The following is a 13019-nucleotide window of genomic DNA, read 5'->3' as shown; positions in this document are numbered from 1 at the left end:
CCTCCCAATCGCCAGACTCCCTTTGGCATACATGGCACTGTGTCGTAGCGTATTCCAGCGCACCTTCCGGTTCAATGTAGGAAGGGAGTTGCCTCAGGACAGAAGCCGCCGATATTTCGAACAGAGACTTCTGGGCACCGTCCTCATCACGGTCTTGATTTACAGACCTGGTCTTGATTTTAGTCCCGACGCCCAGAACAGTCTGTTCGAAATATCGGCGGCTTCTGTCCTGAGGCAACTCCCTCCCTACATCTCTACCCGTTCGCTGGATTTCTATTCATCTACTTCCGGTTCAATGGGCATTCATTTTCACTTTCTTTCGGGGCTATCATTCATTTTATGCAGTCTGATTTCAGACTCTCCACCTGCCTATCGGCTCACGGATTAACACTAATACGACTAAATGACTAAGTGGACTAAAGCTTTTCTTGCTACTGCCTGAAGTGAGCGAGCCGCCCTAATCTATAGCTGAACTAAAGTTGGTGAGTACACTAATTATACTAAATTCCCTGAAATTAACAATCCATCATTTGTATCAATCGCAATTTTAATATGACAGCATTGCTACCATCACGTCGCTGTAGTAGATTCACCTCTAATTGGTTTTGCGAATACACAGAGCAAGGTTTTTTACCAGAAATGGCACTTTTTTTCTGCGTTCATAGCAGCGCCGGCGGAGCACCTAAACGCTTCGCTAAAGTCTTCCGAGTTCATGAGAGGCAGGTTGCACCTTCCTTCTAGTGGTGGTTTTCCCGGCATGTCCTTTCCGCACCAGAGCAAGCACCAGGACACGTAGAAGAGTTGTTCACTGGTCAGCCCCTTGACATCGCCCAAGGTAACAGAGGACCTCTCCGACGCAATCCTGTAGGCTCTGAGAAGAGTGTGCGCACTCATGATGTCGGTGAGATACTCCGGGTGATCTCCGTAGCGCCTCGCAAGTGGAGAAGCCGTAAGTCTTTCCCGGTGACACCTGACTTTCTCGGCGTACGCCATTTTGCTGTCCTTCGTAAACCAGTCGACAGGTTGACCGGTGGCACCATACTTTTGGCCAGTTTCGTCGAAGGCGCGCATTATTTGAGCGCTAACCAGACGGCCCAGGGCTCCGTAATTGACTTCAGGAGGTCCGCCGTTTATGAACACTGGCTTCGCTATTGCAGCCGGAGAAATGACCAGGGCATTGTAGTCCCTGATATATGTTGCCTTCGCCTGGTACATTCTGCCCATGGTTGAAACGAACAGGTCAAGAACTGCACTAAATGATTTGTCGCTTAAGACTATATCCCAGTTCCTCTTCGAAATTGCTTTGACGACTTCAATAGTGCTGGCGAGAAAGGACTTGCCGACGTCTGGAACGTCAGTCATATAAACGTCGATTGCTTGACTGCTCCACAGACCGAGAGGAAAGCCAACGACGCGTGAAACGCTGGCTGACTTGTGCTGCGCGTCTAGTCGCGTTTGCCAGTCCAGCCACGGTGACTTGCTCAAAGTAGTTCCAATTTCATCCAATATGTTTTGCGTCATCTGTTGGACGGCAGACACTTTCTCTTTGGTGATTCCTTCTGTCTGGAAAATCGCTGCGGACAGTGCTACGAATGGGAAGTTCATGACTGTTTCGTGCAAGCACTGCTTCGTAGTACGATGTGCCACGTGATTGGAGTTTCTGTAAATCAAGACCATTGCTCTCCAGGCGAGGAACTTCCGCACCAAATCGATACTTATCTTGGCCCCACTTCCAAAGAGATTGTGCACGAAGCGTATATCGCCCTCGGTCGCTTCGAGCGAATAACGTGCAGGAAGACGAGAATTTGTGTACTTTTCGAGGGCTGTAATCCATCTGTCTGCGAGACCTTTGTCGTTAAAACACCACACCTAGGTGCGTCATGGGGATCAGGCGCATATCTTCTCGGTAGTTGAATTTCAAAATCGTTATTATATCCTGTTCGGCAATGAGGAATTCGTTGAGGAACGTTGTTTCATTGAATGTAGTCGCAGGGAAGATGTCTTTGAAGGCTTCTTCATATGTATTTCGCCTTTTCTCAAAGGAGTCTGTCGGTCCCCAGAGAAGGGCATATAACTCTTGTGGCAGCCTCAAAAGGAATTTGACATCCTTTGTCAGAACTACTGGAACTGCACTTAATTTGAATATCAGTTCAAAACCCTCAAACATCAACTCGATCTGTTTGTCCAGTGGGTCGAAAGTCAAGTTTTCCGTCGGCAACATATGATGATCCGTCAAAAAATTTACAACAGCGTTTCGGTCCGACTCGTCCAAAGTCTCCGAGCCGTTCTGACAGGCGGCGTATAAAGCGGCGACTTTTTCGAAACCAGTTTGATTGCTGGTCCTCCCCGAGTAGGCATGGCTCAACGTTTCCGCGACTGTATCGCGCAGTCCCTTAGTGATAATACGGAGCATGCCCCCTTTAACCATGTTGGCATCATTTTCAAACGCCTTGTTAGCCATGCCGCATGCATATTCGTAGAAGTTACCACATGGGTTCTTTCGAGTGTCCACGGAAGCATTCACAATCCAGCGCATGTATTCGCAGTCTGCTGTATTGCAAACCGTTTTGCCTGAATTGGCCCTCACGGCCATGCTGTCTGCTCCGGCAGAGTCATGTGCCTTGCTGGTCACGACTGCTTCTTCCTGACCAGCGTTGTACTTTCCGTCCTGCGTGCCAGCTCCATACCATTTCTCTTCCGTATTCTTCTGACTCCCTATTTCTGGATCTCCGCGGACGTCCTCCCTTCCCGTATATTCTTCCTTCTTATCTCGCCCGTACACAGTGTCCATGCTGCCGTGCATTATCTGCATCCTCCGCTGATAGGGACCCTCGCTTCTGCCTCCTTTGTAAGTTTCATGCCCGCCCGGCTGGCTTCTTCGGTCCATCCTTGTTTCGAGACTGGAAGCTTCTAATTTATTCTGCCAGAATGTTCCAAATTCAATTTGCTTGTAATTGTCTTTGTCGATGCCTCGTCCAGCTTGATCCTGTCCTGGCAAGCCTTTAAGGTCCACCTCGCTTTTACGCACGTTATAGCCACGTCCATAGACTGACGGCAAAGGCGCGCCTCCAAGCGGCTGTTGCTGAATGCTTGGATATCTACTTGATGAACTGTTGTCGGCGTAAGTTACGTTGTTGTCCCCTGTTGCTAGCGGCCTGTCGCTTCGCTTTCTTCCAGCAGCCATGAAAGAAATTCCGAACACGAGTGCTAGTACCGCAAGAAAGAATGCAATGCCAAATCCCCAGCGCTTGGCCATTCTTGAAGTGGCTGGTTGCTGTTCCTGCGTCAAAAATTACAGAAATAAGATAGCACGCGCACTAGAAAGCGGTCGAAATTACTCCTTGCCGCATGGCAAGTTCCGTGCTAAGTGTTCCAATTGCGAATATATTTCGGATATATTTCGGATATATTTCGAATATATATATATATATATTTCAGTCACTATCACAATGACAATATTATCCAAACTCGAAACGATACAGCGCAGCAACGGGGACAAGAAGAATGAGACAAAAGCAGGCGCCGACTAACAACCGAAGTTGAATCTGTGACCGCAGGAAAATGAGAGAGAAAGTAGAATGGAAGCGAGGCAACACAGGTCACACGTTTAGATCACGCGTTCAGATTGGCAATCTCCCGTTCTTGAAGGTCAATGGGTGGTCCACTGACACAACTTTCTTGTCTGTTGCAGATCCTGAATGCCTCATATCTCCCTGGCTCGTTCACCCGTGCGGATTGCTGCGCGCGTTGGAGTGACCGATCGGCGGAAGCGAGGGGGTTTAACAGTCAGACAACGCCACTCTCTCGTATGGACCTTTCCATACCATGGATGTGGCCCACGGGGAATAAAACCGACTGGAACTGAGGCGACCGTCTCTTTTGAGGTAAGTCGACATGTAATTGTCCGTGTCAAGGCTACATGTAACAAAAACAAAAAGAAGATACCGAACCATATTAGGGACATGAAAGAACTGATGTTCTGAGGCTGGAACAACATATAAGTCACTGAAAACGTTAGCCAGCAGTAGGACTCGAACCCACATCTTCTGGATTGCCGGTCCAGGGCTCTACCAATTGAGCAAAGCTAACAAGCCTTCTCAGCGACTTCCAGGGTGAGTCATCTGATGGGACAAACCAGACACTTTCTCACTCGTCCTTCTTTCACTCTTACATTTTTGCTCACTCATACACACATTCATACGGCGGGAGCGACGCAGGCGGCAACTGTTGAACGTGGTGTTCTGGGGCTGGAACAACATAGAATGGACAAATACATACAAAGCCTCAATTTGCCTAAGAAATTAACGATGACAGATGAAAGTCACTGAAAAGGTTAGCCAGCTGTAGGACTCGAACCCACATCCTAGTTAGCTTAGTGTTAGCTTAGCTCAATTGGTAGAGCCCTGGACCGGCAATCCAGAAGATGTGGGTTCGAGTCCTACAGCTGGCTTAACCTTTTCAGTGACTTTCATCCTTCATCGTTAATTTCTTAGGCAAATTGAGGCTTTGTATGTATTTGTCCCTTCTGTGTTGTTCCAGTCTCAGAACATCAGTTGTTTTATGTTCAACAGTTGCCGCCAGTTGCAATGGGGAAGAGTACGTAGTTCGCTACCGTCAAACGGATAGCGAGCAGATAGTCAGGCAACGCTACGAACGGTACGGTAAGAACTCTTGCCATCCAACGGCGATAACATGAACTGCCGTTCCCAAGTTGTCTAGGTATCTGTTTCCGAACGAATTGCCTAATATAACTACGCTTTCGTGCTCTGCTCTTGTTTTCTTTGCGTTTGAAAGTTAATTTGTTGTTCCACCAACAAACGAATGGACAACGGACGCTCCCTGCAGGTCAGTTCATCGCTATTACCCGCCGTTATGGCGGACGCTGTTGCTCACTCGGGCTTGGTTTGCAGCATCCAGAGACCAGACGTTCGTGTTTTCGAGTGGTACAAGGTATACCGCAAGGTATACAAGGTCCCTCATACTGAAGCGCAGTCTCGCAGCCTTCACTTCGAACACAGTCGTCGAGGTGTTGCAGGCAGCCATGTAGGACGGAACGCAAATCGTACCAACGTGAAACGCGGAAGCCACGTTTCCGTTCCTGCGCAAGCGCTCCTGCTCACGTGGAGAATAGCGTTCCTTCCGTTCGCTGCGTAAGGGTCTACTAAAACTCTATTGAGAGCCGGATATTGCAAGGCTTTTGTACCTACGGCATGCGTGCGTGAAATTATGAGCCGCACCGCAAATGCCCCTAGGCTGCTACGTCCATTGCCCCGTCCCGTGCCTTGTCCCGTGCGCCTTGCTTGCGTGCTTGGTTGCCTTGTCTGCTGAGGGATCAACTAAGAGCAATTTCTCAACGCTATTTTTTTGTGCGCTGTAGCAGCGTTCCCCACAGATCCTTCGTGGCAGACACTATCAATAACGGACAGTTGCTAGGCAGCTATACAACCATAAGTGAGCACGTAGACATCTCAACTAGCCACTCGAGTCCCTTGAGACAGCACGTTTTCCGCGGTCAACTCTATACCGTCCTTAAAAATGGGATACAGAAAAGGAGTTTGCGGGGCATTGCACTTGCAGGCTTCGAGCGCATCCGAAATATGACCGGCTTCCGTGCAAATCTGCTACCATGATTACTGCCAATCGTCAACCACCAACGCGACAACTGAACGGCATGAGTTCGAATTTTGAAGCCGTGTTGGTTAACACATCATAGCGTATGAGCCCTGCATGTTGCAACCAACTGTGCTGTAGAGAGACAGGGAGGGTGACTGACTACCACCTGCGTAAAGGAAATGGGTCCTGTAAGATCACTTACGCTCACCGAAGATGGACTATCGCATTCGCTGGTCATGTCTCTTTGCTGTGTGCCTTATGGAAGGTGAACGACTAGATGGAGAATGCCGGGGTGATGTTCTGATCCTGGACGGCAGGTCGAATGCACTGGCACGAGACACGCGTCGACGTTGATGCCGATGGAACGGTGGCCCGTATGATGGTCATGGTGATTATGAAATACGGGATGGATGTAACTTTCACACTGGGAGTAGATTTACTCGATTGATGCAGAGGCATTTATAGGGACCAGCTCCCGTGGCGTAGTGGTTAGGATGATCGCTTTCCACGCCTAGACTGGGAGATGACACGGGTTCGAATCCTGTCACCGCGGCTGTGCTGTCTGAGGTTTTCCCCGGGTTTTCCGAAGACTTTCTAGACGAATATCGGCACAGTTCTCCCTGAAGTCGGCCCAGGACGCATACTGTCCCCCACTCCTTCCTGCTGTCCTCTCTCCATCTCTCCACGTCTGTACGCCGCTCATAGCCACAGTTGCTTCGCGGCGCAAACACGGAATTAAAAAAAAAGGATTTCTAGGGAGAGTTTGGCCATTCTCTGATCTTTTGCCGCCTCATGGGTGGAGCCTATTTTGACGTCAAAGTCGTCGTTGTGCCGCCCTAAAAGCCTGAATCCAATCAGAAGCCGCTTATCAGCCATATGGTACCCGCCATTTTGATGCTGTTCGCCAGCTGGTCGACAGCGTTGTTGTCGCACTGAATGCAATCTGCAGGAACAACCGGCTTATGACCCACCGCCGGCTGTGGTAACGGGGGCTTTGTTGCCAAACTGAAAGAGTTCAAGTGCGAAAGGCTTTCCAATGACGATGTACGCACGTGTCGTCCCTCCTTGCATCGTAAACAACGATCAGCCTCAATATGGCGACGGCAACCGCCTGACGACGGGACAACAACAGAGCACGGCGAGGGAGGTGGGTTAGCCGTGACGTCGCATGACGCGCTTCAGGTTCGGCTCCTCCTCGTGGCCAAACTCTCCCTATAAACGGCTCTGGTTCGATGTAACTTTCGGATGGTCTGGTGGTTTTGGTTGAATAGAGCGATGCCATTATTTGTATCGATACTAGGTGCATTCTTTTCGCTTGCACCTCCTGCACTAAATCTGAACTGGGTTATTTGCGTTCATTAGAGAGTTCGTAAGAAAGACATTACTAATAAAGTTCCTTTCAGCAGGAAAGTGCAGCACCCGATAACCCGTCTTGCGTGCAGTCCAAGGTACTACAATCCAGTGCAAGAGAAAAGGATCAACCTTCCGTCGTTATTTTTCCCAGGCGATATTATCGTTATTTTATGCCTGTTATTATTTTATAGGTAAGCAACAACAACAACCTTATTGTGAGATGTTGAATGGGGGATCTCATTGCCAGGGGCGATACTCTACCCCATTGCTGGTGTTGATATGGGGAATGAAATAATGAGTCCTTTCACAATAAGGATCGAAGTGCTATGGTATCCCGAGAGGTTAGGCGAGCTTTGAGGACAGAGCGTTGGTGAGCTGGATGTGACCAGGAACCAAGCAATTTTGTGGGCATCCGGAGAGTACGGTTCGGGAAGATCGGTAGTGTGGGCAATGGAGGAGAACGTGCTCTAGATCTTCTACAGCACCGCAGTGACAATATTGGGGAGAGTAAACTTGTCCCAAGCGGTAACACCACTACGCTGTGAAAGCCGCATCGAGTCGCATTCGATGAACTAATGCGGCATCTTCAACTAATCTGAAATCCAACGGAATTGCAGGGAGATGAACGTGCAGTATAATTCCGACAACAATAATTCTATTGTTGGGAAAAATTCACATGATCTCTAGCGTTGGGCCACTCGTGGGACGACGGTTGAGTAGCTTTTTCGATTAGCTTTTTTTTTCTCTGTCTCTCTCTTTCTCTCTCTCTGGGTGACCTGTGACGCCTGCGATGTTTTCCCTTTCTCATCTGTTCTCTCTCTCTCCCCCGCTTGGCGGTTCCGGGTGGTCGTCGATAGAGCCGTTTATGAGGAGTGTTTTGCCATTCTGTGATCATTTGCCGCCCGGAGATGGGGGACCGCCGTGACGTCAGAGCCTTTATCGCTCCGCCCACTTGACCGATTTGGAAGGTGAGCCGCGGCGGCACGGGGGGATTTCGAGGCTGTACCTCTGCTCCAAAATGGCCGAATAAGAGATTTCAAGGCGATAGCTCTGACAAAAAATGGTGCCACTGGCCTTGGCTCCGCCCATCGTGTGACGTCAAATAGCGCGCTTTGAGACAGGCTCCTCCCAATGGCCAAACTCTCCTAATAAACGACTCTGGTTGTCGATTTTCGTTCGCGTCTACTGAAATAAATAAGAAAATGCGGAAGCGTTGGCTGTTTCGGGACAGGTATTTGCAAACCAATACAGTCTGCTGCAGCTGCATCAAACACGAACATGACATGAACATTGTTTCTGAAGTTCGAGTGATATGCCGATGCAACTTTGCGTTCATTGATAGCTGATGTGTCATGTGGAAGATTTCACAGCAGAACAACAGTATATTGGCTGCACAGGCACAGATATTCACAGATCCAGCATGATAGAGAGCATGTCCATATCCTCTTGCTGCTCGTGTTTTGCGTTAACGTGTCACAAAGGAGCTTGTGCAGATGCTGTGCCGAAAGATGATGCTCTAACCACTCAGAGTGACTTATCCATTTTACTGTATTCACGCAGATGCTTTTCTGAAGCAGATTTGAGTTGAGCGCTTATACCTGAGCAAGAACGACCAGAATAGGGATCAGAAACGTGAATGACAAAAATTCTACCGGCCGGAATGCTGCGTGTATGCCACAGCTGTGGTGCTATGCTATTCTAAGCAGCAGAACGGAATACGAACTGACTTACCTGTCATCGAGTGGGTAGCGGAAAAACGCAGTATCGCTCCTTCTTGAACCGTTGTCGCACCAAGCAAGCGAAGCAGACCTATGCCTTCCACTTATCTATCACTGAACTAGTTTGCAGAAGTGTCCAAGATGCTCCGAGTTTTTCAAATCAGTATGAACAACATGTTAAGAGAAGGACACTAAACACCATCAAAAGCGGTGCCGGCATGCGTCCCTACTGGACCCACCACATTTCGAAACTTACGGAAAGCTGCGAGTTGCTCCGGCACCGCCGACACGGCGTCACCGGCTTGCGCGTGCAACGCAAACTTCATAATTTCAAACCGACCAATGAGCGTTTGCATACCGGGGGAGCAGCCATAGGAGCCAATGGGCTGGTGAGGGTGGAGCACTCGCACTTCGACACAAAAAGTTTGATGTTTCATGACGTTTGATGACGCGAAAAGCTAGCAACGCCTCGCTTTAGTATACGCAAAGGAACTCGCGAGTTTCATCCGCATGGTGGTGTCGCGGAAGACACTAATGATCAGAAAAGTAGAACTCAAAAAAGCGATGAAGCACGAAAATCTTCAAAAGATCAAGCGCTGAATTGCTAGCTTTCGTGTACAACGTTGCATTTCGTGAGACGAGATAATCACTCTTAGTACATCCGGACTGGTTTGCGTCATTCCTAAAAGGATGATGCTTTGAGGCGGTAGTCGTCTCACCTTTGAGGAGCCAGCCACGACCTTGTGTGATATAGAAAAGCTCTCATTAACTCCCGTTCTCCTAGACGCAAGAGATCTGATCCTCGCGAGCTCGAGCCACATACTGGGTCTGATTACCTATTGGAAAAGCGTACAGTCGTGCAAGAGGTGCGTTACAGCATTCTAGCAATGGCGGAAGCAAAGGAGCACTTCCGGGAAGTCCTGGAGGCAAGAATACGGTCCGCTCACAGAACAGCGTCAGCTGCAGATACGCAACACAGCGCACGAGATGTCGTACAAGTGCATGGAGACCATTTCCGACCATTGTTCTGCAAGCGCGTCGTGTACATGAGAACATGCTAGGAAACGACAGAGTGATACGTGCATACTCTCTATTCGATAACCAAACGAGTCCTTTATCATCTCGGTTTAGCACTGATATTGAACGTTGAAGTAAGGAATCCAATCTGATAGCGAAATTCATCCCTGTGTCAACTGGCTTAATTCTTACGCCTTCGTTTAGCGGCTCAAAACACCTCTCAGATGCACACATTTTTTTTTAATGACACATATACGTAATCCACCCTTCCATCCAGACAGTCCCACCTATTTTTCACATTTTTGGAGGTTGCGTTCCGAGAAGAACGTCAAATAGACGTCTACCCCAGAAACGTCATCCTGACGTCGATAGACAGACTGAAACCGAAACAAACCGGAAGGAGAAGGCTGGGTTCCACGAATGGGCACTTGTTCTCTGCCTCCTATTCAAGATAAGTAGGACAGAAGGTCGCTTCCCTTTCAGGGACCATCGTCATCCCCACCATCTCTACCAAATTGGTGGCGCTGTCGAACACTATGACGTCATTTGTTTAGGAACAGGAAGAGGTCTGTATGCCACCAATGTCCATCAGTTTTTCAGATAGTGAGAAGTATCCATTTAAATCCCATCCAATCAACTTGCCACCCAAAATGGCGCTGCCCATGTTGGATAGGGGGACAAATAGTGAGGATAGGATAGAGCTTGAGGTATAGGCATAACCTATGGCCAGACTGCCTTTTAATATGCGGCTCTGACCCCGCCCTGGGCACAAACTCGCCTCGCGACGGCTCTAACAAAAGGTTGCCAACCTCATTCGTGCCCCCGCGCTGCATTGAGCCATGGAGGAACTGCGCGGTCCGTACAACACGAGGTTGGAGTAGCCTGTTTGTGATATAGGTGGCACGGCACAGAAGTTAAAACGACATCAAACATATACATCTGCGTTAATTAGCGTTGCTCAGTCACAGCTGGGGTCAGAATTCCCTGTTATTTGCTGTATACTGAGGAAACTTGGCACCTCTTGCTTTTAACTATTGCGTCAACATCGGGTGAACGTAGTTGCAATCTTAAGGACCGCGTGGAGGTGCTCGTTTGTTAGTTTTGAGCATAACATTGACTTATTCAGCTTCATCACACAGACGCCACCACCTGTACCTCACGAATTCGCAGTTCTGTCCTATCGGAACAGCCGTGTACCTGCTGGCTAGTGTCCTCGCTCCGGTGCATCGGGTGTGCACCTCATTTCAGGGGCGCCTGCACCTTTGGGGAGGTACAGAAGAGGTACACAATAGGCATCAGATTTGGGGAGCGTTGACTGCACCTTTCAGTGAACGCCTTCAGTGGCCCGTAGAGATGGAAATCGCTGAGGGCGAGGTCTGCACTGTAAGAGGGATGTGGCAGCAACTCCCAGTCAAGTTCCTGTACGGTGTGTGTCGTGAGATGCGCGGTATGCGGGCGTGCATTGTCCTGTTGGAGGAGGACTCCTTTGGTGATGAGGCCAGGCCGCTTTTGCTTCAGCGCCTTATTGATGGTGGTACCACTAGCCAGAAAATCAACATGAACAACGCCAGCCTTGTCCCAGAAAACCGTGGCCATGACGTTACCCGCAGACGGGGTGCTTCGGAACATCTTGGGAGCTGGCGAGCCCGGATGCTTAAGCCCGAGCAATACTCCCATCTCCTTAAATAGCGACCGGTTTTGTAATCTCTTTCAGTTTGGCACTGATGATGTCCGTCGCATGACGGACGAAACGTCTGAGTAAACTTCGTTATTTTGTTATGTTAAGTCAGAGTTCTCAACTTTTTTGTCTAGTTATGCTTCCACTGTTTTTATGCGCGTTTAGACTCGGGAGTGAAATGGTGCACCCACGTCTCATCGCTCGTGATGATCTGATCAAGGAACGGCTGTCCTTCAGTGTCGAAACGGTACCTTAGCTCTTGGGAGATTTCCAGTCTTCTCTGCCAGTCAAACACGGGGAGCTGCCTCGGGACCCAACGGGCACTAACTTTCCGAAACTGGAGGTGTTCATGAATGATAGTGCTCAACGTTCCCACAGAAAGGTCCGTCTTTCGAGCCAGTTCGAAACATGTTATTCGTCGGTCCTTGAGGATCAGGCGCTCCACAAGTTGGATGTTCTCAGGAACTCTGATACTGATGGGCCCTGAGCCGCTCCGGCCGGGATCGTCCTGCACTGATGTACGGCCGTCTCGGAACCACTGAACGCTTGCACCACTAAACGCTTTGCTGCGGCTAAATGTATCGTGGCCATACTGAGCCTGAAGTCTTCTGTGAATTTCAGATGACTTTACGCCTTCATTCGCGAGAAACTTTATGACAATTCGCTATTCGATGTGCGCGCTCACCTCGTAGTCGGCCATCTTGTCCAGCACCTGTCCTCTGTTTTGCACAAACTTTGAACCACCACGTGGTGAACGCGGAGGCCTGTTGCGTGTGAAAATGACGAAAAAGAAGTAGCGCGAGCCATTTGTACACTCAGGAGACAAAGAGTCCCGGTTTGACTTGAACACCCCTCGTATAATCAATGTAGGCATTGAATATGCCTGGGTACGACAGGCACATCATCGTGTTCGAACAGGTCCACAGCGATGGGGATAAGACCTCGTCGCGATCGCCATGTTTCAGGTACCAGGATGTTTACATCAGGAAAATACGTACGTGACGTTAGTTCTGCCAGTTGCCGAGAAACCCTTGCCAGTAACTCCGGCACCGGACGATTCGATACCGTATACACCATATGAAGTGTACATGATTGACCCGCAAGTTGCAGAGCAGAAGTTCGCTCACTGGCAGGTCCGTGTGTATTGCCACCAGGAGCCCTTCACAACCGTGACGGTTCAACTCAAACGTATGGCCGCAAAGCCACGAGCAGATGCTGAACAACGACAGAACACTGTGGCGAATCAGGCCGCACGACAGTCATGTAAAACAAGAATTGTCGGAGTACCCGCCTAACAAGCTCACATGTGAGATCTCCGAGGTTTACTAAGTAATAGAAGTTGATGAAAAGGCAACTGCAGTGGAATTCGAACCCACACCTTACGATTTCAGGTCAGAGGTATGCTATACCGTTTACACTACGCTCGGTGCCCTCCAGTTACACTGTGCCAGTTCCACTGTCATCCACATGTGAAGTCACACTGATGAGAACTCATCGCAGGGTGTGAGCTTAAATCCCACTTTTGGTGGTATTTCGTCAATTGGGGGGGGGGGCATTATTTAATCGAAATATGCGATGTTAGCCCAGAGCGTTGTGAAAGGATGGCAAGCGCGCTGGTTGTCAGCAAGTGTTGTGTTCGT

At 49.2% G+C, this 13019-nt stretch overlaps 2 protein-coding genes across 2 annotated transcripts; both read right to left on the bottom strand.

Annotated features, from left to right (window-relative positions):
• Positions 1–529: 529 nt before the first annotated feature.
• On the bottom strand, positions 530–5984 carry LOC135386230 (uncharacterized). Its single transcript, XM_064616043.1, has 2 exons — positions 5816–5984; positions 530–3280 (listed from the first exon to the last, which is right to left on the bottom strand). The coding sequence occupies exons 1-2, from the start codon at positions 5849–5851 to the stop codon at positions 1856–1858; spliced, it is 1461 nt and encodes a 486-aa protein (XP_064472113.1). The 5' UTR covers positions 5852–5984; the 3' UTR covers positions 530–1855.
• LOC135385096 (neprilysin-1-like) lies at positions 631–1605 on the bottom strand. Its single transcript, XM_064614272.1, has one exon. It carries the CDS (start codon positions 1603–1605, stop codon positions 631–633), a length of 975 nt encoding a protein of 324 aa, XP_064470342.1.
• Positions 5985–13019: the final 7035 nt, after the last annotated feature.

The sequence above is a fragment of the Ornithodoros turicata genome, chromosome 2 (assembly GCF_037126465.1).
Source record: "Ornithodoros turicata isolate Travis chromosome 2, ASM3712646v1, whole genome shotgun sequence".
NCBI lineage: Eukaryota > Metazoa > Arthropoda > Arachnida > Ixodida > Argasidae > Ornithodoros > Ornithodoros turicata.
Note: the sequence above shows the minus strand (reverse complement) of the source record. Positions and strands in the feature narration are given on the sequence as shown.